This window comes from Schistocerca americana, chromosome 9 (assembly GCF_021461395.2).
Source record: "Schistocerca americana isolate TAMUIC-IGC-003095 chromosome 9, iqSchAmer2.1, whole genome shotgun sequence".
In the NCBI taxonomy this organism is placed as follows: Eukaryota; Metazoa; Arthropoda; class Insecta; order Orthoptera; family Acrididae; genus Schistocerca; species Schistocerca americana.
The window spans coordinates 121,714,748-121,738,759 of NC_060127.1; the positions used below are offsets into that span (position 1 = coordinate 121,714,748).

Here is a 24,012-nt window from a genome sequence, read left to right on the forward strand (position 1 = left end):
CATTGACTTCGTGATCATCAATCCTGATGTTAAGTTTCTCGCTGTTCTCATTTCTACTACTTCTCATTACCTTCGTCTTTCTCCGATTTACTCACAAACCATACTGTGTACTCATTAGACTGTTCATTCCGTTCAGCAGATCATTTAATTGTTCTTCACTTTCACTCAGGATAGCAATGTCATCAGCGAATCGTATCATTGATATCCTTTCCCCTTGTATTTTAATTCCACTCCTGAACCTTTCTTTTGATTTTCATCATTGCTTCCTCGATGTACAGATTGTAGAGTAGGGGCGAAAGGCCACAGCCTTGTCTTACACCCTTCTTAATACGAGCACTTCGTTCTTGATCGTCCACTCTTATTATTCCCTCTTGGTTGTTGTACATATTGTATATGACCCGTCTCTCCCTATAGCTACCCCTACTTTTTTCAGAATCTCGAACAGCTTGCACCATTTTATATTGTCGAACGCTTTTTCCAGGTCGACAAATCCTATGAAAGTGTCTTGATTTTTCTTTAGCCTTGCTTCCATTATTAGCCGTAACGTCAGAATTGCCCCTCTCGTCTATTTACTTTTCCTAAATCCAAACTGATCGTCACCTAGCGCATTCTCAATTTTCTTTTCCATTCTTCTGTATATTATTCTTGTAAGCAGCTTCGATGCATGAGCTGTTAAGCTGATTGTGCGATAATTCTCGCACTTGTCAGCTCTTGCCGTCTTTGAAATTGTGTGGATGATGCTTTTCCGAAAGTCAGATGGTATATCGCCAGACTCATATATTCTACACACCAACGTGAATAGTCGTTTTGTTGCCACTTCCTCCAATGATTTTAGAAATTCTGATGGAATGTTATCTATCCCTTCTGCCTTATTTGACCGTAAGTCCTCCAAAGCTCTTTTAAATTCCGATTCTAATACTGGATCCCCTATCTCTTCTAAATCTACTCCTGTTTCTTCTTCTATCACATCAGACAAATCTTCCCCCTCATAGAGGCTTTCAATGTATTCTTTCCACCTATCTGCTCTCTCCTCTGCATTTAACAGTGGAATTCCCGTTGCACTCTTAATGTTACCACCGTTGCTTTTAATGTCACCAACGGTTGTTTTGACTTTCCTGTATGCTGAGACTGTCCTTCCGACAATCATATCTTTTTCGATGTCTTCACATTTTTCCTGCAGCCATTTCGTCTTAGCTTCCCTGCACTTCCTATTTATTTCATTCCTCAGCGACTTGTATTTCTGTATTCCTGATTTTCCCGGAACATGTTTGTACTTCCTCCTTTCATCAATCAACTGAAGTATTTCTTCTGTTACCCATGGTTTCTTCACAGCTACCTTCTTTGTACCTATGTTTTCCTTCCCAACTTCTGTGATGGCCCTTTTTAGAGATGTCCATTCCTCTTCAACTGTACTGCCTACTGCGCTATTCCTTATTGCTGTATCTATAGCTTTAGAGATCTTCAAACGTATCTCGTCATTCCTTAGTAATTCCGTATCCCACTTCTTTGCGTATTGATTCTTCCTGACTAATGTCTTGAACTTCAGCCTACTCTTCATCACTACTATATTGTGATCTGAGTCTATATCTGCTCCTGGGTACGCCTTACAATCCAGTATCTGATTTCGGAATCTCTGTCTGACCATGATGTAATCTAATTGAAATCTTCCCGTATCTCCCGGCCTTTTCCAAGTATACCTCCTCCTCTTGTGATTCTTGAACAGGGTATTCGCTATTACTAGCTGAAACTTGTTACAGAACTCAATTAGTCTTTCTCCTCTTTCATTCCTTGTTCCAAGCCCATATTCTCTTGTAACCTTTTCTTCTACTCGTTCCCCTACAACTGCACTGCAGTCGCCCATGACTATTAGATTTTCGTCCCCCTTTACATACTGCATTACCCTTTCAATATCCTCATACACTTTCTCTATCTGTTCATCTTCAGCTTGCGACGTCGGCATGTATACCTAACTATCGTTGTCGGTGTTGGTCTGCTGTCGATTCTGATTAGAACAACCCGGTCACTGAACTGTTCACAGTAACACACCCTCTGCCCTACCTTCCTATTCATAACGAATCCTACACCTGTTATACAATTTTCTGCTGCTGTTGATATTACCCGATACTCATCTGACCAGAAGTCCTTGTCTTCCTTCCACTTCACTTCACTGACCCCTACTATATCTAGATTGAGCCTTTGCATTTCCCTTTTCGGATTTTCTAGTTTCCCTACCACGTTCAAGCTTCTGAAATTCCACGCCCCGACTCGTAGAACGTTGTCCTTTCGTTGATTATGCAATCTTTTTCTCATGGTAACCTCCCCCTTGGCAGTCCCATCCCGGAGATCCGAATGGGGGACTATTCCGGAATCTTTTGCCAATGGAGAGATCATCATGACACTTCTTCAATTAGAGGTCACATGTCCTGTGGATACACGTTACGTGTCTTTAATGCAGTGGTTTCCATTGCCTTTTGCATCCTCATGTCGTTGATCATTGCTGATTCTTCCGCCTTTAGGGGCAATTTCCCACCCCTAGGACAAGAGAGTGCCCTGAACCTCTATCCGCTCCTCCGCCCTCTTTGACAAGGCCGTTGGCAGAATGAGGCTTACTTCTTATGCCGGAAGTCTTCGGCCGCCAATGCCGATTATTTATCAAAATTTAGGCAGTGGCGGGGATCAAACACGGGACCAAAGACGTTTTTGATTTTGAATCAAAGACGCTACCCCTAGACCACAATAGAACTGTGTTGTTTCGAAGGAGTGATGCTTTCATTCTGTTGTGCAGTGCACATTACTCATTTTCATATGGGCCCGACATCTGATGCGATCATATGCTGTGGCGCCCTGGAAATATTATATGAACGGAGTTGGGGCGGCTGCACAGGACGCTCGTCAAAGCCGCGGCCCGGCACCAACCACGTGGTGCCGAACTTTAGCTGAGCATGAAGGGAGCCCCAGCACGTGGTCCATCGAGCACGTGGCTGTGAATTCCTTGGTGACGCTGTGCACTGGGAGGGCCAAAGATGGCGGACTTCGTGAAACCTTAATGGCAGACATTTCACAGTTCATATAGAAATTAATTGTAGCCAGATGAATCATGATACATCAAAAAGAAACATGTACATTATTATTATTTGTACAACGTATCTGATGGTGTAATCAGATTTTCAACATCTTTATTAGTTTAAAGTTTAGTATATGACGGTACATTATACAATTAACACTCAGCAACGAATTTCCAAATTATAAACGCTTCATTCGATTTTCTCGATCGCCCTGTCTTTAGAAATTTATTAGTGTAAACCTAAATTGGTGTGAATTACACGCATGTAACTTGAATAGTACATTCATGAAGAAATTGGTTAAATATTTACTGTATCTTAGAAAGCACAGGGACATTAGGCTACTGGCCTACCTTTTGTTCTGTTCCTTTGATATATGGTTCTTTAATTTGTTTATGTATCTAATAATGTGTGTTAAAGCGTGTTTATGGTCCAGCCACGGGAATATTTATTTAATTTCAAGTTATTTAAATGTAAATCCAGTATTTCGAATGTGTTTCATTATCCAGAATGAGATTTTCATTCTGCAACGGAGTGTGCGTTGATATGAAACTTCCTGGCAGATTAAAAGTGTGTGCCCGACCGAGACTCGAACTCGGGATCTTTGCCTTTCGCGGGCAAGTGCTCTACCATCTGAGCCGCCAAAGCACGACTCACGCCCGGTAGGAGACGAGATACTGGCAGAAGTAAAGCTGTGAGGACCGGGCGTGAGTCGTGCTTCGGTAGCTCAGACGGTAGAGCACTTGCCCGCGAAAGGCAAAGGTCCCGACTTCGAGTCTCGGTCGGGCACACAGTTTTAATCTGCCAGGAAGTTTAGTGTTTCATTACGTTTGTGTGGGTGCGTTGGTTTGAAGACATGGCGCGAACGCTCTAGCCAATCACAGAGCTCGTGAATGGGGAGACTGGTTGGAAGCGAGTTTGGGACAGTGCGGTGCGAGGGGAGTACCGCACAGGACAGGGGAGGTTCCGGACGCGACGGTCGTGACAAAGGACTTGGAGTGTGGAGCGGTTTGCGCGTGGTCGCGAGAGTTAGAAATACTTCGGAGTGCATACTTGTGAACTTGTGAGATTTCCTAGGTTTCTAGAGTGAAGACGTAGTATGCGTGTAGAAGTGAATATCCCGAGAGCTATGTTGATGTTCACAACTAATTACGTGAAGTAGGAATCTATTGTTTCCCAGTAATTCAACTCGTATTTTATTTAATTGCTGGACCATCGATGCCAATAAGTGTTTTGCAGAAATATACCACGTTCACTTCTACTGTCGTACTCATCTTTTAAAGTCGTTAAGAAAATACCTGCAGATTTTATTTAATTGCAGTCTTTCATTTATAAACGTCTTTGTTGCGTTCTAAATTCGCAGTTGCCGAATGATAGGAACCTTCGACCATTCGATTCATCTGTATATTCATATTGTATACTGTATACTCAGCAGTACTTGGCCTGTAATGTGGCAACTACGCACCCCAGCCCCTAGACAACGAAACCAGCCAAAACTTTAATGTAAGTCACAGGGTATGTAGCTGAGGGCCACACCCTATCATCTCATTTCATATTGTTTGAAAGCCCAAAATGTGATGCCACTGGGACTGAACACGGTTCCCATGGCTCACGTAGCCGGTACATTGGTCAAAAGTCACTACATTTCCGACGTGTGATGCCTGGAGACTGTGCCTTGATGTCGAAGCCTCTGGAACGTGTTCTTCCAACAAGATGGTGCCTGTACTTTCCTGATCTACTTCGATACTGATGATTTAGATTATTCCTTGGCCATCACGTTCTCCAGATCTGTCACCCACTCAAAACATCTGGCCGTGCGCTGCTGTGAGGCTCGCACTCCAGCACTTGGAATCACTACGGTTTTGGACCTTGGCACAGAGGTGAATCACCATGGAATGACATACTCGTATCCATCATCAAAGATCACTTCGACTTCACGCCCAGCCCATTGCATTATTCTGAACTTGTAACCGACTTAAACACCTAATTACACGCCCAGCTACAGATTAAAGTATATCCTGAACCTCGTTGAATCCCAGTATTTTTTACAGAAACAAACGTTTCCATGAGAGAATGAAATGATACATCAGAGATGATAACTACAGGACGGAATGGGAATTAACCACACATATTTGAATCCAAAGTCTGGCAATCGACCACTTAGCCACCGAGCTTAATGAAAAATACATAGCGTTCGTCACATGAATCTGAAGAATTTCAGTGGGAGAAGACAATAGACATGTCGTTACTGTACAATGAGTGGGGTGACGAACCTAATGCGGAACCTTGGGGAACTCCTGATACAAATTGCGCCAGTAATAATATCATCTATGCCAAAGCTTCTGGTGGGGGAATCCAAATTCCTTCGTTCACTATGCCGTTGTTACACAGCATAATTGTTCAAAAAGATCAATAGAGCAATTGCTTCCGCTTTCAGTTTTATGCTAAATTAAGCTTTCTTTCTTTTCAGCTTTTGGGCGACCTGATGTTCACATACCATGGTGTGCGGGTGGCCAAACTACACAGCTCCAAGTCGACAGCCCCAGCCCACTTCTTCGTCTTCCACTACGTGAATGAGAAAGTTCCTGATGGACCGATGGCATTTTTGGTGCGAAAGACCAGGGAGCTGTTTAATGGTACTGTATCTCTAGTGATATTCGGTAGCTTCATTGTTCTCTAGGTAACGTTTACTTTAAAGTTTGGAGGCGTTGTTCTAGTATGTTCCTGCAGTATTGATCTCAAGGCTACCGCTCTCCGAAACTCTGTTGTCTGTGCAGAGTTCTTCATAGCTGCTGGAGCCTATATCGATTTCTACCTCCTTACTCTAATCAAACCTTGAGCCCCCTCTGCAATTTTTATCTCATACAATTCTCTCCATTACCAAGTTGACGATTCCATGACACCCCATGATGTATCCTATCAACAGTTCCCTTCTTTCAGACAACTTGTGCTATAAATTTGTATTCTCCCCAACGCGACTCAGTACTTCTTCATCGATAATCGGATCTACCTATCCAATCTTCAGCATACTCCTCTAGCACCACATTTCGACAGCTTCTATTCTAGTCTGAACTTTTATCCTTATCGTTTGTATCTACATAACTCATAATAATTCCGTATTATTTAATTTAACATGTTAAAAAATCTCTTTTCTTCAGAAGCAACCTGAGATGACAGAAGTCATGGTTCAACTACAAGGGTCACTCCAAAAGAAATACACACTATTTTTGTAAAAATACAGTTTTCATTCTGCATGTGTGAAAGTTTTACAGTGTGTAGATACATCCTTCCCGCTTGTTTTCAAACTTAGTTCAACCTGTTCCCGTGAGTGGCACCGTCACAGCATGTCTTCAAGATGGCTGCTACACTTGACGTTCGTCAGAAGCTACGTGCTGTCATAGAATTCCTGTGCTGTGAAAACGAGACAGTGGAAAACATCCACAAGAGGTCGGAAAAGGTGTATGGAGATGCTGCTGTCGATGGCAGTACAGTTAGCCGGTGGGCAAGCAGGTTACGTGATGAAAGCCGGCACGGCAATATTGAGGACTATCCTCACAGCGGCAGGCCTCGTACTGCACACACTCCGGACAATGTGCAGAGAGTTAACGAATTGGTGACTGCTGGCAGACACACCACAGTCAACGAATTGCCACGCTGCATTGGGATAGGGGAAGGAAGTGTTTGCAGAATACTGAAAGTGTTGGCGTTAGAAAAGGTTTGTGCCAGGTGGGTTCCCGGGATGTTGACAGTGGCTCGCAAAGAAACAAGAAAAACGGTATGCAGCGAACTTTTGGAACAGTACGACAATGGTGGAGATGAATTTCTTGGAAGAATTGTGACAGGTGATGAAACATGGCTCCATCATTTTTCACCAGAGACGAAGAGGTAATCAATGGAGTGGCATCATGCAAATTCACCCAAGAAAAAAAATTCAAAACCACACCTTCTGCTGGAAAGGTTATGGCTACGGTGTGTTTCGATTCCGAAGGACTCTTGCAAAGTTGGTGATTCAGATTTTATGAGCAAATCCTTCCGCAACGTAAAATGCCTTTGTTTTAATGACTCGCACCATCATTCACACATCATACCCATATCGCTCTCTCCCTTATTTCGCGATAATACAGAATGAACTGCCCTTCTTCGAACTGTTTTGATGTCCTCCTTCAGTCCCATCAGATGGGAATCCGAAGCCAAACAGCAATACTTCAGAAAGAGTAGACAAGCGTAGTGTAGGCAGTCACTTTGGTAGACCCGTTGCCTTTTCTATGTGTTCAGCCAATAAATCGCAGTCTTCGGTTTGTTTTCCTCTCAACATTATTTATGTGATCGTTCAAATTAAAGTCATTCGTAATTTTAACGCTTAAGTTGCATTTACAGCCTTTAGATTTGTGTGTTTTATCTTATGACTTCACACTTTTCATTATTTACAGCCAAATGCCACTTCTCATCTTCTTTAAATCGTTTTGTAATTTTTTTGACCATCTGATGACTTTATAAGACTATAGATGACACCATAAACCGAAAAAAATTTAAGAGAGCTGCTCAGATTGTCTCCTAAATCGTTTATGTAGTTTAGGAACCACAGAGGGTATATAACACTTCCCTGGGGAACACCAGATATTATTTCCCTTTTACCTGAAGACTTTCGATCAATTACTACGAACTGTGACCTTTCTGACAGGGAACCACGAATCCAGTCGCAGAACTGAGACGATACTCCACAGCACGCAATTTGATCAGAAGTTAAAACTCTTCAGGAAATCTAGAAATATGGAATCAATTTGACATACCTTGTCGATAGCATTCATTACTTCGTGAGAATAAGCAGCTAGTTACGTTTCATAAGAACGATATTTTCTGAATCCGTGTTGGCTCTCTGCCAATAAACCGTTTCTTCCGAGGGAACCCATAACGATCGAACACAGTATATACTCCAAAATCCTACTATAAATAGTTTCGTGTTTTATTATTATTAATTTAAATTAATTTGATATTCTTATTTCATTACTTGATTATTAATTAGATTACGGAAGAGTTTTGGAAAAAGTGTCCCTTAACACTAGGTGCGTGACCACATTGTACCTTGCACTTGTTTTCGCATTTGGAAGAAACCTTACTTTTCTGGAGTAGTTTTTGTAATTTTGAAGTAGAAAAGTGAATGCTATTATCTAACAGTGGAGTAAGGTCATACATTTAACTTCTGTAGAGTATACCAACATACAACACACTCCCCTCCAAGTGATTAGTGTTAGCATTAATGAAAACATAATTTTGAAGTCCTTGTTAAAAAACTATACTTACTAAGTAGGTTTTATTTTTTCTTACAAGTTTTTATTTAAAAAGTATTCCATGCATAGAAACATTTATTCAGGAGAAACGATTTTAGGTTCTATTTATGACTTACTTTGTTACTGTCAAACATTTAATGGTATTGGGCAATTAATCAAAAATTTTTGTTACTACATATTGAACTGCTTCCTGAGCTACTGACAACTTTAATAATGGATGGTAAAAGTCAACTTCTCTTCTAGTGTTGTAGGAAAGGACATAACTATTCTTCTCAAATTGTGGTGGATTAGGTATGACAACTATCATTAGGGAACACATGTATTGTCAAGGTGCAGTCAAAATGCCTGCTCCTTGAATACTTGCATGTATATTAACTGCAAGTGAGCACCACACATCATTCTTACTGTTCATTTTTGTGGAATCAATACTTGCTTTCCAATTTGGAGCATTCTGCCCTGTTTACCGACTTCTGTTCACGTGCTGCACAAATTTTTAATTTGTCCCTATTTGTTGAGCAGAATTTAATCTAGTGTGACTCTTCAAAAATATTGGAGAGTCTAGTGTCATAGACCGCTTAATACCTAATTCTTTGAAAAAAAAAAAAAGCATGCCATTAACCATCTCTTCAGTTAGTTTGTGTCGAATGGGATATATTGTAGCAGTATACCGTCTGCAGCAAGCATCAGTTCTGCTTGCTGAATGTTAAGTAGAATGTCATTCATTTATATATGAGGAATAGAAAAGGAAGTAAAATTGAATTTGTGGGACTCGCTTCATGATTTGTCTGCAATTACTAAAATTTTCTCTCCTTTCTAATAGTTTGAATTATACAGCACACTATTTTCCATTCTGTTTGTTAAGTATGATCCAAACTAGTTATATGTTAAGTTTTCAATTCCATAAAACATGCTCTAAGCAAACAGATGTCTTGTAAAGATAAAAGAAAGTACTAACGGGTGATAGTGCATTATTTAAGGCTTATGGTTTCAGCTTACTGTGGAAACTGATTGAACCGTGGATTTATTTTCACAGAACATTCTTAAGAATGTATTTTATTTACTAGCGATTCACCAAGAACATTAACACATTTAATCACACTATGTGAGCGTGGAAGTAGTTGCCAGGGAGTAACTGATGAAATCATAAGCAAATTCCTTTTCAACAAATGGTAATTTATTCACTTCAATGGCGCCTAAAGCTTTTCTTTAAAAGAAACAGATTTAAAATTATAATCAGAAAGCACCTCTATATATCAAGTTACAATTTATTCAGAAGCAGAAAGAAACAAATTTTTGACTGTATGAGCTTTCGGGCTGAGAACCTTTTGACTCGGCCGTAGTTACAACCGCTCACAACAACCTCTGAAAGACTACACTGGTGCAAATCTGCAACATACCAGATTACTTTAAACTAAAAGTTTTAACAATTCACACAAACTATGCACCCCGTAGGAGGGATGGAAATGGTACAAAACACTAACACTAAAATATTAACTTTGCCACCGAAGGTGCAACTTGATTTTAACTTCTAAGAAAATTCTTACGGTGAAAGGGCGGCAACTTTATATACTAAAATGAATGTTTAAATAAAAGCCCATGAATTGCAATCTTATATAAAATCGTACAAGGTTGGCCAAACAAGTTAACTTGCTCTACAGTACACAGATACCGCCTCTCAAGATGATAGGCACGATCAAAATATATTTCAGGAATTAGGCCGTTACACTCCAAGAAGTAAATTCGTTAACACACCAAATCCGACAAACATGACAGAGGCAGCTCCGAACGACAGACAGACACTAATCGCCTAACAAAAGCGGACGAGAGACAGACGAGCAAGCTTGGGACGAGAGACTGACCAAGAAAACAAGTAGAATTTAACAAGAGTAAATCACACAACATATCACCAATCACTTAACTTCTGATAGACTGCGATTTCTCGAGAAGACCTGGCGCAGCACCCCCAAATCACTCTCCCGAAGCGTCCGCTGCCAGCCGCTTCAACGGACGCAGGAAGGCGCGCCAATCTCCCGTCTTTCCTGGTGCGCACCAACCGACCGACTGTCCGCTGCTCCGTCCGCGACTGCTGCTCCGCCGCTACTGCCCTGCTGGCGCGTCTCCCACTCACTTCCAGACACACGACGGCGGAAATACTGGCTCGGACCCAACCATGCAGAGGAAACACGCCCACTGGCAAAACGACGTCCCTGGACCAGGAAAGGACCTAGCCAAGCTCCAGAAGAAAGTAACTGAAGGGGCCCAGAAGCGCTCGGAGAACCAGCTACACCACGGCGTCGCAGCTCGCACCGGCCAGACTGACGTCGTGGGTTGACTCCTGTTGTTCTCGTGTCGACCGCGAAGTCACTACCCCTCGCTATACCCCGCAGCCCACTGGACTCCCGTGGAGACCTCACATGCGCCGACGCTCAAGACGGACAAGTCATCTTGTGTCTCAGTGTGCGACCGACCAACCGATCGATCCAACCACCAATGACCATTTCCTGAGGAAACTCGAGCACACTGGCGGCCTAACGCGCAGACTCGGATGCAGGAACTAAGCCCCGACTGGGTGACCACTCGCTGAGTTCTCTTACTGGGGCGGAGTGGAAAGATTGTCATTTTGCCGGCTCTAAAGGTTGATCCGAACGACAGACATATTAGCACTCCGACCGACAGACAGACACTAATTGCCTAACAAATGCTGAGACAGACTAGCAAGCTGGGGACGAGAGACTGACCCAGACTGACTCTGACTGACCAACTAACCTCTGGCGAGCTCATAGCGCCCCTTAAAAGCACGTGAACAGGCAAGCTTTCCTCTTTCCCACCAGAGGGAGACACCAAAGCTGCGATTGCCACACCGGCGCCACCGCCACAAACGGAGGTCGACTGCTTCACACTACGCGCTGCGGCAGGCTCTTCAAAACAGCAATTTTTTACCACGGCGACAGTGTTCTGTGTCGATGACTGCTCTGAGTTTTAAGAGCTACTCACAAGGACATCTGGTGTCGTTTGTCACAGTGATTTCTGCAATTCTGATACTCACATAATCAATATGCCAAACATCAGTTATACTAAACGAACAGCGTCTTGAAAATTAGTTATCAGATTAACATAGCTAAAAGTAAAGCAAGGATCTGGAATGTGTCGAACCAAGTCTGGAGATGAAGGGAGAAATATGTCGATTACAAAACGAAGCACTGCACGTAGTATAAGAGTTTCGCCATTTGGGTTACAAAACAACTGACGATGGCAGATGTGGATGTAAAGTGCGAAGTGGCAATAGCAAGCAAAACAGTTCTACGATAAAAGGGAAGTAGGCAGATTGGGCATTAACGTGCCGGTGACAATGAGGTCATCAGATACGGAGCATGGACTGGGGAAGGATAGCGAGGGAAATCGGCCGTGATCTTTCAAGGCTGCCAATTCGACAATGGCCTCGAAAATGATTTGGGAATTTCACGGACAAGTTAACTCCTCACGACCGAGCGGGGTTTTGAACTGGTGCACATGGCTCATTTTCTACAAAAGGCAGAAAAAAGTCAGTAAATCTAAGGTCTTAATTTCATAAGTAATACCCCGTAATCTGGAAAAGATGGCACCACAGCCAAACATTTTTCAACGATAGTGATTTTGCCCTTCAAGAAAAAGGGCGAGACCTGTTACGCAGCTGAAAGAAGCGCTTGCCGTGAGTTTGTAGCGTAAATTTGAGCGCTGTTGAAAATCATAATTGTTTTTGTTCACAGTGAATTTTTTCAGTACTATTTAATGTCAAGTGTTATTTTATTATGCCAACGGCCTTGCCACAGTGGTAACACCGGTTCCCGTCAGATCCCCGAAGTTAAGAGCTCTCGGGCTGGGCTAGCACTTGGATGGGTGACCTTCCGGTCTGCCGAGTGCCGTTGGCAAGCGGGGTGCATTCAGCCCTTGTGAGGCAAACTGAGGAGCTATTTGATTGAGAAGTAGCGGCTCCGGTCTCGGAAACTGACATACGGCCGGGAGAGCGGTGTGCTGACCACATGCCCCTCCATATCCACATCCAGTGACGCGTGTGGTATGAGGATGAAACGGCGGCCGGTCGGTTCCGTTGGGCCTCTACGACCTGTTCGCGAGGAGTTTAGTTTTAGTTTAAGTTCTTTTATGATGTATTTCATACGTTATGTAATAGAAAATACTTTGTATGGTTGCAAACAGTGATGTCAAAATTGTTTTTGATTGTTGTTATGCATTAATACTTTGGAAACCCACAATTTTAAACATAACTGACGACAGCAACAATAAATAAATTTTCCATAATTATATAAAGTACACAGCCAACCGGTTGGATAAGTTTATAGTAAAAACCTTGCCCAGGTTTCGAACCACTAAAGATATCTTCTTCAAAGGGAAGTCACATATTACATGACGTTAAAATTGTAAACATACGCTGATGAGCCAAAACATTATAACCACCTGCTTAATAATTTGTTTGTCCGTCTTTGGAACGAAATACATCATCACTGATTCTGCGTATCAGGGATCCGACAGTTTGTTGGTAGGTTTGTAAAGGTAAGTGGCATTAGACATCTACGCACAGGTCACGTAATTCGCGCCGCTCCTAGTGACCGCATGGTTAGAGGCGCCATGTCACGGGTTGCGCGGCCCCTCCCGTCGGAGGTTCGAGTCCTCTCTCGGGCATGGGAGTGTGTGTTGTTCTTAGCATAAGTTTGTTTAAGTAGTATGTAAGTGTAGGGACGGATGATCTCAGTAGTTTGGTCCCTTAGGAATTCACAAACATTTGAACATTTGGACGTAATTCCGGTAAATAAAGGGGCGGCTGATTTGCGTACGCAGTGATGGCGCCCGATAAAGACGTAGATGCCTTGCATAGGATTTACATCAGGCGAATCTGGTCGTCGAGACGGCAACTTTACTTTCTTATAATGGTAAGAAATGACTTACAATAAAATTCAAATGAAACTCTATATTCAAAAGAAATGGTTTAAACATCAGCTGAATGTTCACATTAGTATTTGCATAACACGACTTTAAGAAATAACTTTACACAAGGCAAATCTCGTATTCCTATCGTAGCAATCCACATAACATCCCACTACCTGAGCTTCGTTACTATCTCAGTAAGACAAAACAATGCTACACGCTTGCGTGCTTACTGCAGTCTCTCAACATTCCAGAAAAACTCATACATAATGTCATTAGCTTCTCTCTCCATAGTTGCATCTAAAATATTCCATTTTTCTCTTACCACACTTGGAAAAATAATTTCCTGACCATTCTTCAAAATACTGCCCAACTCAGAGTGGATGTCAAATTGCTAGAGCTCTGAGGCAGAGGCGGTGTAGTAACACGAAGATATCGTAGCAACAGTCAAATATTATTCGGCTACATGGTTTTGCTCTGTAAGAGCTACACTTATCGGTATTTAGATGAGAAACAGAATTTACAGTGTGACTGAAAGAATCTCCATACCTCACAATGACACTGATGATATCAGTGATAAAGATGATATTTTTATCCGTAAATTGAAAGTAGAAGAGGGAGAAAGGAAAGGAGGGGGACGATTGAGATTACCTGCATCGGCACTTCACGCAGAATCAGCGGCGACGAGTGAAAATGTGCGGTTCTGTACTTTTGGACACGTTTCGAAAGAACGGGCACCACACATATAAAGACGATATTATCACTAGGTTGAATGACCTACATCACAATCCAAAAACGTAAACAAAGCTTGGCAGATCCAGTGCACTAGTAGTCATAGAACTACCATCCATACCCAAAGTTTCCGTTTTCTACAAATCGGATCTGGCAAGACTACTCCAGAGCAACGGTTTCAGTCTTCCACTTGAATACTCCTTTCCGATGACCGCAGGAAGAAGTGTACGCATTGTAGTACCAATGTTGCTGTACCATGTTTCAGGTGCTGGTCACGGAGAAGACTTCAAGTACATCTGCATCGGAACCATGTTCGGAGACCCACCTGTAAAAGACTCCTTCGACGGCAAACTCGCTGACAAGCTGACGCGCCTCTGGACCAACTTCGCCAAGACAGGGTGGGTACCGAATACTGCCTGCACAGGGCTCATATGCCTCTAAGATGTAATCAAGTTCTCTCGTAACTTACGGCTCTTTTCTTTTAACCAAGACCTAATGAGGGTTCCTGCAACAAAATACTGTAGTCACTGGAAGAGAGAAAAGGTCACACCCTTCGACAACAAGGCTAGCAAAGGTGATCGACAAAACTACCATCCAATATCCATGGCGTCCATTTGTTCTAGTATCCTAGAAAAATAATCGGAGCTCAAACGTAACGAGATATCTCAATTAGACCGACGTCCTACATGCAAACCACCATGGATTCCGAAAACATCGATCGTGTGTAACCTAACTCGCACTTCTCTGACATCTCACCCCGAAAGCCGCGTATGAAGGCAGTCCGGTAGATGCAGTACAATACTTCTTGATTTCGAAAATCATTGCAATCACTACAAAACTACGCTTATTAGCGAAAGTAATACGCGGTATCAAGTGAAATGTGTACTGGATCGAAGATTTCTTCGTAAGGAGGATGCAGAATGTTATCTCGGATCGACGGATGTGAAAGTAATCTGAGGTGTACACCAGGGAAGTCGCTGTTCATGTGAAATGTCAATGATTTGCAGATATACACAGAAAAGCCAAAGAAACTGGTACACCTGTCTAATATCGTGTAGGGCTTCGACGAGCAGGCAAAAGTGCCGCAACACTGTCGGGCATGGATTCTACTAGTGTCTGAAGTAGTGCTGGAGGGAACTGACACCATGAATCCTGCAGGGCTGTCCGTAAATCCGCAATAGTAAGAGAGGGTGGAGATCTCTTCAGAACAGCACGTTGTAAGGCGTCCCAGACACGCTCAATAATGTTCACGTTAGTGGCCATCCGAACTGTTTAAATTCAAAAGAGTGCTCTTGAAACCACTCTGTAGCAATTATAGACGTGTGTGGTGTCGCATTGCCCTGCTGGAATCGCACAAGTCCCTCGGAATGCACAATGGACAGGAATGGATACAGGTGAATGAGACAGGATGCTTACTTACGTCTCACCTGTCAGATCGCATCTATACATATCAGTGGTCCCATTTCACTCCAAATGCATACGCCCCACACCATGACAGAGCCTCCACCAGCTTGAACAGTACCCTGGTGACATGCAGGATTCATGAGGTTGTCTCCATACCCATCTGCTCGATACTATTTGAAACGAGACTCGTTCTACCAGGAAACATGTTTCCAGTAATCAACAGTCCAATGTCGGTATTGATGGGCCCAGGCGAGACGTAAAGCTTTGGTTCGTGCAGTCATCAAGGGTACACGAGTTGGCCTTTGGCTCCAAAAGCCTTATCGATGATATTTCGTTGAATGGTTCGCACACTGACAGCATTGAAATCTGCAGCAATTTGCGGAAGGGTTGTACTTCCGTCACGTTGAACGATTGTCTTCAGTCGTCTTTGGTCCCGTTCTTGCAGGATCTCTTTTCGGCCGCAGCGTTGTCGGAGATTTGATGTTTTACCGGATTCTTGATATTCACGGTACACTCGTGAAATGGTCAGACCGGAAAATCCCCACTTCATCGCTACCTCAGAGATCCTGTGCCCCAACGCAAGTGCGCCGACTATAACACCACGTTCAAACTCACTTAAATCTTGATAAACTGCCATTGAAGCAGCAGTAACCGACCTAACAACTGCGCCAGACACTTTTTGTCTTATATAGGCGTTGCCGACCGCAGTGGCGTATTCTGCCTGTTTACATATCTCTTTATTTGAATACGCATGCCTATACAAGATTCTTTGGCGCTTCAGTGTATTAACAGTAACCACAATTATTGGCAACTTTCTTTAACTGAGCGGAAATGTTAAGCTGTGCCGTTCACAAGATGAGATATGCACTATGTTATAACTAAAACATTAACGATTTTAGTTGGTATAGATCAGCTCATAAAAATACCTGGATATTACAAGAGAGGTTGCTTATATATTAGCCGTGCGGCCCATCCTAGAATATCGTTCAGTTATGTCGTACTAGTACCAAACAGCACCAGCACTTAATGTGGCACGCATACAGAAAGGACAGCACGAATGGTCATAGGTTTGTTTGACCCCTAGGAGAATGTCACGGAGGGCCTATAGAAACTGAATTGGCAGATGCAAACTATCCTGACCAAAACAAAGTTTCAGAGACCCGGTTTCAACGATCAGTCTAGGAATACACAACATCTCCCTTTGTATCACTCCTATAAGGATAACGAGGAAGAGATTAGACTAATTTAAAAGAGGACAAAGGAGCCTAAACAATCTTTCTCCCAGCGCTATATACGTGAATGGAACGGAAAGGGGCCCCTAGTAACGGGTATTGGGTTGTTTTGGGGAAGGAGACCAGACAGCGAGGTCATCGGTCTCATCGGATTAGGGAAGGACGAGGAAGGAAGCCGGCCGTGCGCTTTGAAAGGAACCATCCCGGCATTTGCCTGGAGCGATTTAGGGAAATCACGGAAAACCTGAATCAGGATAGCCGGACACGGGATTGAACCGTCGTCCTCCCGAATGCGAGTCCAGTGTCTAACCACTGCGCCACCTCACTCAGTAACGGGAATAACTGGAAGCGCCATCTGCCGTGAACATCACAGTGGTTTGAGGCATATGGACGCAGATACAGAGACCATTTGTCTTCACTGCGCAGTTAGTGTATTGTCATATTTTTGTTTAAGGTTTTATTCCATAGGAACAGCTTTAAAGCTCTTCACGATACTAGACATATGGTAAACTTGACAATTTAATATAGTAGTTCGATATCTCCTTTGTGTAACTGAGCAACTACCAGAATCGACAGGTTTTACGATGTTAGGTCCCGGGCAATCACACGAGTCAGCAAGTGTCCCACACATCGACGTAGGTTCCATTCCTATCACATCTCTCTCCGGGAAGAGCTGCTTGGAAACGAGTGTGAGAATTGTGTTTACTTCTGTACATGAATATTAAGACAGAATATTCCAGAGGTATCATGTATCTTGTTTAGTGATGAAGCCACATTTGCCAATCGTGGCCAGGCAAACCGCCGAAACAAGCGGTATTGGTCTGTTGACAGTCCACATTGGCTTCTTCAGGTGGAACGTCAGCGTGAATAGAGTGTAAACGTGTAGTGTGAGATAGCTCATAGACCTGCTTTTCATGAACAGAAGACTGAACACGTAGAAATACATCTACATCCACATCATACTCCATAAGCCACATAATGGAGTGTGGCGGAGGGTACTTTCGGTACCGCTGTCTGATCCCTCTAACCCTGTTCCACTCGCGAATAGTGCATGGGAAGAATACTTGTCGGTAAACATCTGTATTGGCTCTAGTTTTTCGAATTTTCTCCTCGTGGTCAATATACGAGATGTACCTTAGGGGAAGTAATATGTTGTCCGGCTCCTCCTGAAAAGTGTTGTCCCGAAATTTCAATAGTAAACCTCTCCGTGAAACACAACGCCTCTCTTGTAACGTCTGCCAGTGGAGATTGTTTAGCATCTCCGTAACGCTCTCTCGCCAGCTAAACGATCCCATGACGAAACTCACCGCTCTTCTTTGGATCTTCTCTATCTACCGTATCAGTTCTCACTGATAGGGATCCCACATAGATGAACAATACTCAAGTATTTGGAGAACAAGCGTCTTATAAGCCACTTCTTTCGTGAGTGAGTTACATTTCATTAAGATTCTTCCGATGAATCTTTGGTGTCTGCTTTTCAAACTATCTGTTTTATGTGGTCATTCCACTTAAGGTCGCTCTGGATAGTTACGCCTAGGTATTTTAGGACAAACGTTATCTGCAGCTGTTTGTCATCTATAGTGTAGCTGTACAGTAGCGGAGTTTTTGTCCTATGTATGCGCAGTACGTTACATTCATTTACGTTCAGTATCAACTGCTAGAGTCTGCACCATTTATCAATTCCCTGCAGATTCTTACTATCTTATGGTGTTGCTACTTTGCTATAAAGAAGAGCCTTAAAGAGCATTCGACGCTTTCTACTAGACAGTTTATATATATTGTAACCAGCAACGGTCCTACCACACTTCCCTGTGGTACTCCGGATATTACCTTTACATCTGTTGATTTAGTTCCTTTAAGAGCGACGTGTTGAGTTATATCTGCAAGAAAGTCTTGAATCTAATCGCTGCTCCGACAGTCCGGAAGATCGTATTTTTTTCATTAAACGGCAATGCGGGACGATGTCAAATGCCTCACTGAGATCAAGGAAGGTGGTATCAACCTGAGCGCCGTTGTCCACTGCGCTGTTATCTCATGGAGCGCGCTGAGTTTCGCAGAGTCACTGTTTGCGGCATCCATGTTTATTTTTATAGAGGAGATGTTCATTTTTCCAAAAACGTCATAATTCTTGAGCATAAAACATGTTCCATAATTCTACAAGAGATTGTCGTCAACAATATAGGTCTATAATTGTGTGGTACTGTCTAACGGCCTTATTTAAAAACGGGAATGAACTGCGCTTTTTTCCAGTAAGCCGACTTTCGTTGCTAAAGAGATCTGAAAAAATTATTGCTAGAATGGGGGCAAGTTCTTTCGCATAATCTTTATAGAATCTTATAGGTATCTCATTTCGTCCTGACGTCTTTCCACTACTAAGCGATTGTAGCTGCTTTTCATTTCCGTGATCGGTTATCTCAATATATGCTATTTGGACGTTCGCACGACGATTGAAAGTAGGGACAGTCCTACGATTTTCCGCGGTGAAACAACTTCGGAAAATCGAATTCAGTATTTCGGCTTTCTCTCTGGTATCTTCCATTTTGGTGCCGGTGTGGTCGCTGAGAGAATGAATAGATGATTTTGACCCATTACTGATTTTACATACGACCAAAATCTGTTACGGTTTTTATTCAGGTCGGTTGACAACGTCTTACTTTCAAAATCACTGAACGCTTCTCTCATTGCTCTCCCTACGCTCACTTTCGCTTCATTCAGCTTTTGTTTGACAGCTAGGTTTTTACATCTATTGAATCTGGAAAGTATTGTAGCCTCCTAATAGACCACCTTCCACGAATGTTCCTCTACAGTCCAGTAGGAAACTATGGTACCAATGTGATGACGACTGCCTATCGTGAACCTACATCTACATGTACAGTTATACTCCGCAAGCCACCCAACGTGTGTGGCAGAGGGCACTTTACGTGCCACTGGCATTACCTCCCTTTCCTGTTCCAGTCACGTATGGTTCGCGGGAAGAACGACTGTCTGAAAGCCTCCGTGCGCGCTCGAATCTCTCTAAATTTTACATTCGTGATCCCCTCGGGAGGTATAAGTCGGGGGAAGCAATATATTCGACACCTCATCCAGAAACGCACCCTCTCGAAACCTGGACAGCAAGCTACAAGGCGATGCAGAGCGCCACTCTTGCAAAGTCTGCCACTTGAGTTTGCTAAACACCTCCGTAACGCTATCACGGTTACCAAATAACCCTGTGACGAAACGCGCCGCTCTTCTTTGGATCCTCTCTATCTCCTCCGCCAACCCGACCTGGTATGAATCCCACACTGATGAGCAATACTCAAGTATAGGCCGAACGAGTGTTCTGTAAGCCACCTCCTTTGTTGATGGACTACATTTTCTAAGGACTCTGCCAATGAATCTCAACCTGGCACCCGCCTTACCAACAACAAATTTTATATGATCATTCCACTTCAAATCGTTCCGTACGCATACTGCCAGATATTTTACAGAAGTAACTGCTACCAGTGTTTGTTCCGCTATCATACAATCATACAATAAAGGATCCTTCTTTCTATGTATTCGCAATTCATTACATTTGTCTATGTTAAGGGTCAGTTGCCACTCCCTGCAGCAAGTGCCTACCCGCTGCAGATCTTCCGATATTTCGCTGCAATTTTCTAATGCTGCATCTTCTCTGTATACTGCAGCATCACCTGACGATGAGTGTCGCATGGTGGCGTAGCCGACCGGTGATGCGGTAAGGGGAGTCTGTAAGCGGAACGGGGCCGAATGCGGAACCAGTCTAGCGAAGATGCGGGGCGCAAACAGAGAAATCCACTGGCTTGAGGGACTGCGACAATGGGCTGCTTGTTGTGGCCCAGTGCCTGGGAGCGAGAGTCTCAGAAACGGCAAACCTGATGGGCTGTTCGCATGCCACTGTCGTGGGCGTCTGTGGAAAGCAGCTGAAACACGCTGGAATCGCGTGTAGGTCGTCGCAGAACGTGGAGGTCGCAGGTCTCGTCCGCACTGTAAGGCGTCTATCGTTGACCTGATGACAGATATAACTCTGGTGCAGAACACACAATCCAGAGCACAGTACTCAGTGCATAATGTTGAATATGAGGCTTTGCAGCAGGGTCCTCTACGAAATGATGAGAGCTGTTGACAGGGGATGTCAAATTCATTCCATATTTTTAGATTTCCGGAAGCCTCTTATCACCGTACCTCACAAGCGAGTTCTAATGAAATTGAGTGCCCACGGCGTATCGTCTCCGCTCTGTTACTGGATTCGTGATTTCCTGTCTGAAACGTCATTGTTCTTAGTAAATGAGGGAAAGTCATCGAGTCGTTCCCCAAGGAAGTGTTATAGGCCCTCTGCTGTAGTACACAAACGAATTGGGGGGGGGGGGAGGGGAGAGGAGGAGGAGGGGGAGGAAGAGATTAGTGTTTAAAGTCCCGTCGACAACGAGATCATTAGTGACGGAGCACAAGCTCGGATTAGGGAAGAATGGGGAAGGAAACTGGCCGTTCCGTTTGAAAGGAGCCGACCCGACATTTGCCTGAAGCGGTTTATGGAAATCGCGGAAGACCTAAATCTGGATGCCGGATGCGGGTATGAACGACTTAGTAGACAACTGAGCAGCATTCTTAGTTTGTTTGCAGATGATGCTATTATTTACCGTCTTATAAAGTCATCAGATGACCATAACAAATTGCAAAACAACTCAGAAAACATATCTGTATGGTGCGAAAAGTTGCAGTTGACTCTAAATAATGGAAAGTGTGAAATCATCCAGATGAATACACAAAGGAGTTCGCTAAATTTCGGTTCCATGAAAAATCGCACAAATCTGATTGCTAAATTCACCTAAATACTTAAGGATTACAGTCCCGAATAACGTAAGTTGGAGCGAACACATAGACAATATTGTAGGTAAACGAATCTAAATACTACGAATTATTGGCAGGATACTGAGAAAATATAACAGGTCTATTAAGAGGATTGCATACTTTATGCATGTACGTCCTCTTCTGTAGTATGCTGTGCGGTGTGAGATCCTCATCAGATACGATCGACGGAGGACATCGAAAAAGTTCAAAGACGGGCAGCTTGTTTTATGCTATCGCGGCCAGCCGTTATGACCGAGCGGTTCTAGGCGCTTCAGTCCGGAACCGCGCTGCTGCTACGGTCGCAGGTTCGAATCCTGCCTCGGGCATGGATGTGTGTGATCTCCTTAGGTTGGTTAGGTTTAAGTAGTTCAGTCCCATAGTGCTTAGAGCCGTCTGAACCATGCCATCGCGAAACAGGGGAGAGAGCGCCACGGATATGATACGTGAGTTGTCAATTAAAACGTAGGCGTTTATCGCTGTGGTAGTATCTTCTCGTGGTTTTTCACTCACCAACTTTCTCCTTCGATTGCGAAAATATTCTGCTGACGCCCATCTACTTAGGTTGAACTGATCATCACGAGAAAATAAAAGAAATCAGAGCTCACACAGAAACCTTTAAGCGCTTGTTTTTCCCGCGCGCATTTCGAAAGTGGAACGGTAGAGAAATAGTTCGTAGGTGGTTCGATGAACCCTCTGCCAAGCGCTTGTTTGTAAACTGCTGAGTAATCATGTAGATGTAGATATACAAGTGGCTGGTCTGACAACACAGCCCTGGTGCGGGCGCAAGTGTTTCGGAGCACACGGTTCAGCTCATAATGGCGAAAATGAGGATTTGTAGCAGGATTGGGCGTATCTCAGGCTCATCGGTACTCGACTGTGGATCGATGTAAACGTGTCGCCTGGTCGGATAAATCGCGATTTCTCTACACCAGGCTGGAGGGCGTGGCCGGTACCCTGTCATTGGATTGGACGGCTGCCCAGAGCATGTACCACGCAACGGATGCAACCTGGTGGGTGAAATATTACCCAACGGGCGACATTCACCTCAGTTTCCATGAGGCTTCGGGTAGCAACCGAAGACATTATGACAGTTTTGAACTGTGTTAACAATGTTGTCGGCCACCTACATCTCATCATGTCAAAAAGGTACGCCCAAACTTTCAGGAAACATTCCTCACACACAAATAAAGAAAAGATGTTATGTGGACATGTGTCCGGAAACGCTTAACTTCCATGTTAGAGCTCATTTTAGTTTCGTCAATATGTACTGTACTTGTCTACGCAACCCCGGTACCAAATGTAGAGACTCTTCGTGCTCGTATTGTGGACGGCTGTGATACAATACGCCATTCTCCAGGGCTGCATCAGCGCATCAGGGATTCCATGCGACGGAGGGTGGATGCATGTATCCTCGCTAACGGAGGACATTTTGAGCATTTCCTGTAACAAAGTGTTTGAAGTCAAGCTGGTACGTTCTGTTGCTGTGTGTTTCCATTCCATGATTAATGTGATTTGAAGAGAAGTAATAAAATGAGCTCTAACGTGGAAAGTAAGCGTTTCCGGACACATGTCCACATAACATATTTTCTTTCTTTGTGTGTGAGGAATGTTTCCTGAAAGTTTGGCCGTACCTTTTTGTAACACCCTGTATATTCCCTGACAGGATACCTGTTCATGTCACACGGCCAGAATGCCATAATGGTTTGAGGAACATGATAGTGAACACACTTTGATGTCTTGACCACCAGATTCTCTTGATCTGAACAGTACAGGACACGTCTTGGGTGCTATCAGTCTCCCAGAGGTGGCGCAATCGCCAACATGCTGGCTGCCTTCCTTCGTTTGGCTCCGATTCCACGTCCACAAACCACTGGCGTGTAATTTACGGGAACTGCGTGTCCTTTACGTAGAACCTGGTAACATGTATCTCCGAAAACATACCAAGGACTTGTCGAATCAATGTCAGGCACAGTCGCTGCTGTACTGACTCCCAAAGATGGATCAACTCGCTATTAAGCACGTCGCTGTAATGTTGTGCTCCATTAGCTTATTTCGCCCCATTCCATAACATCTCCTTCGATCTCCAAACCTGTCACCAAAACTTTTCACGGTCCGAGCTCTCGAGTTATAAGGATTGAAAGAAAAGAGGAGGGGAGGGGAGGAGGTGACAGGTGTCGACAAAGATTGGTTATACCCAAAGTACTCATTTCCTACTGTTGGTTCCTTTTCTCAAAATACATAGTTAAGCTATTGTGCCGACTCTTTGGGTGAGTCTGTGCGGGTTTCAGACGCTCTGTGGGACGGCTAGTCATTAAACCTCCGTGGCGCAGCACTGTAGCACGCCGTAGAGGAGCCAAAAAAAAAAAAAAAAAAAAAAAAAAGGAGGCAGACCATCTTCACTTCATCAACGTTCCTCCAAACTAAGTAGAAATTGTGCGCTAGAGTTGACAAAAGTCATGCGATACCTACTAATACCGTGCCATACCGCCTTTTGCCCTGCGTAGCACAGCATGGCAATGAGTG

General features: G+C 43.7%; 1 protein-coding gene and 1 pseudogene across 1 annotated transcript in view; both read left to right on the forward strand.

Moving 5' to 3' along the window:
* LOC124551110 (esterase FE4-like) overlaps positions 1 to 24,012 on the forward strand; it is a 127,522-nt gene that overhangs the window by 89,993 nt on the left and 13,517 nt on the right. Inside the window, exons 8-9 of the mRNA XM_047126049.1 lie at positions 5,533 to 5,698; positions 14,268 to 14,400. Of these exons, the coding sequence (XP_046982005.1) occupies positions 5,533 to 5,698; positions 14,268 to 14,400 (299 nt within the window). The remainder of the gene's footprint in view (positions 1 to 5,532; positions 5,699 to 14,267; positions 14,401 to 24,012) is intronic.
* On the forward strand, positions 12,141 to 12,258 carry LOC124551447 (annotated as a pseudogene).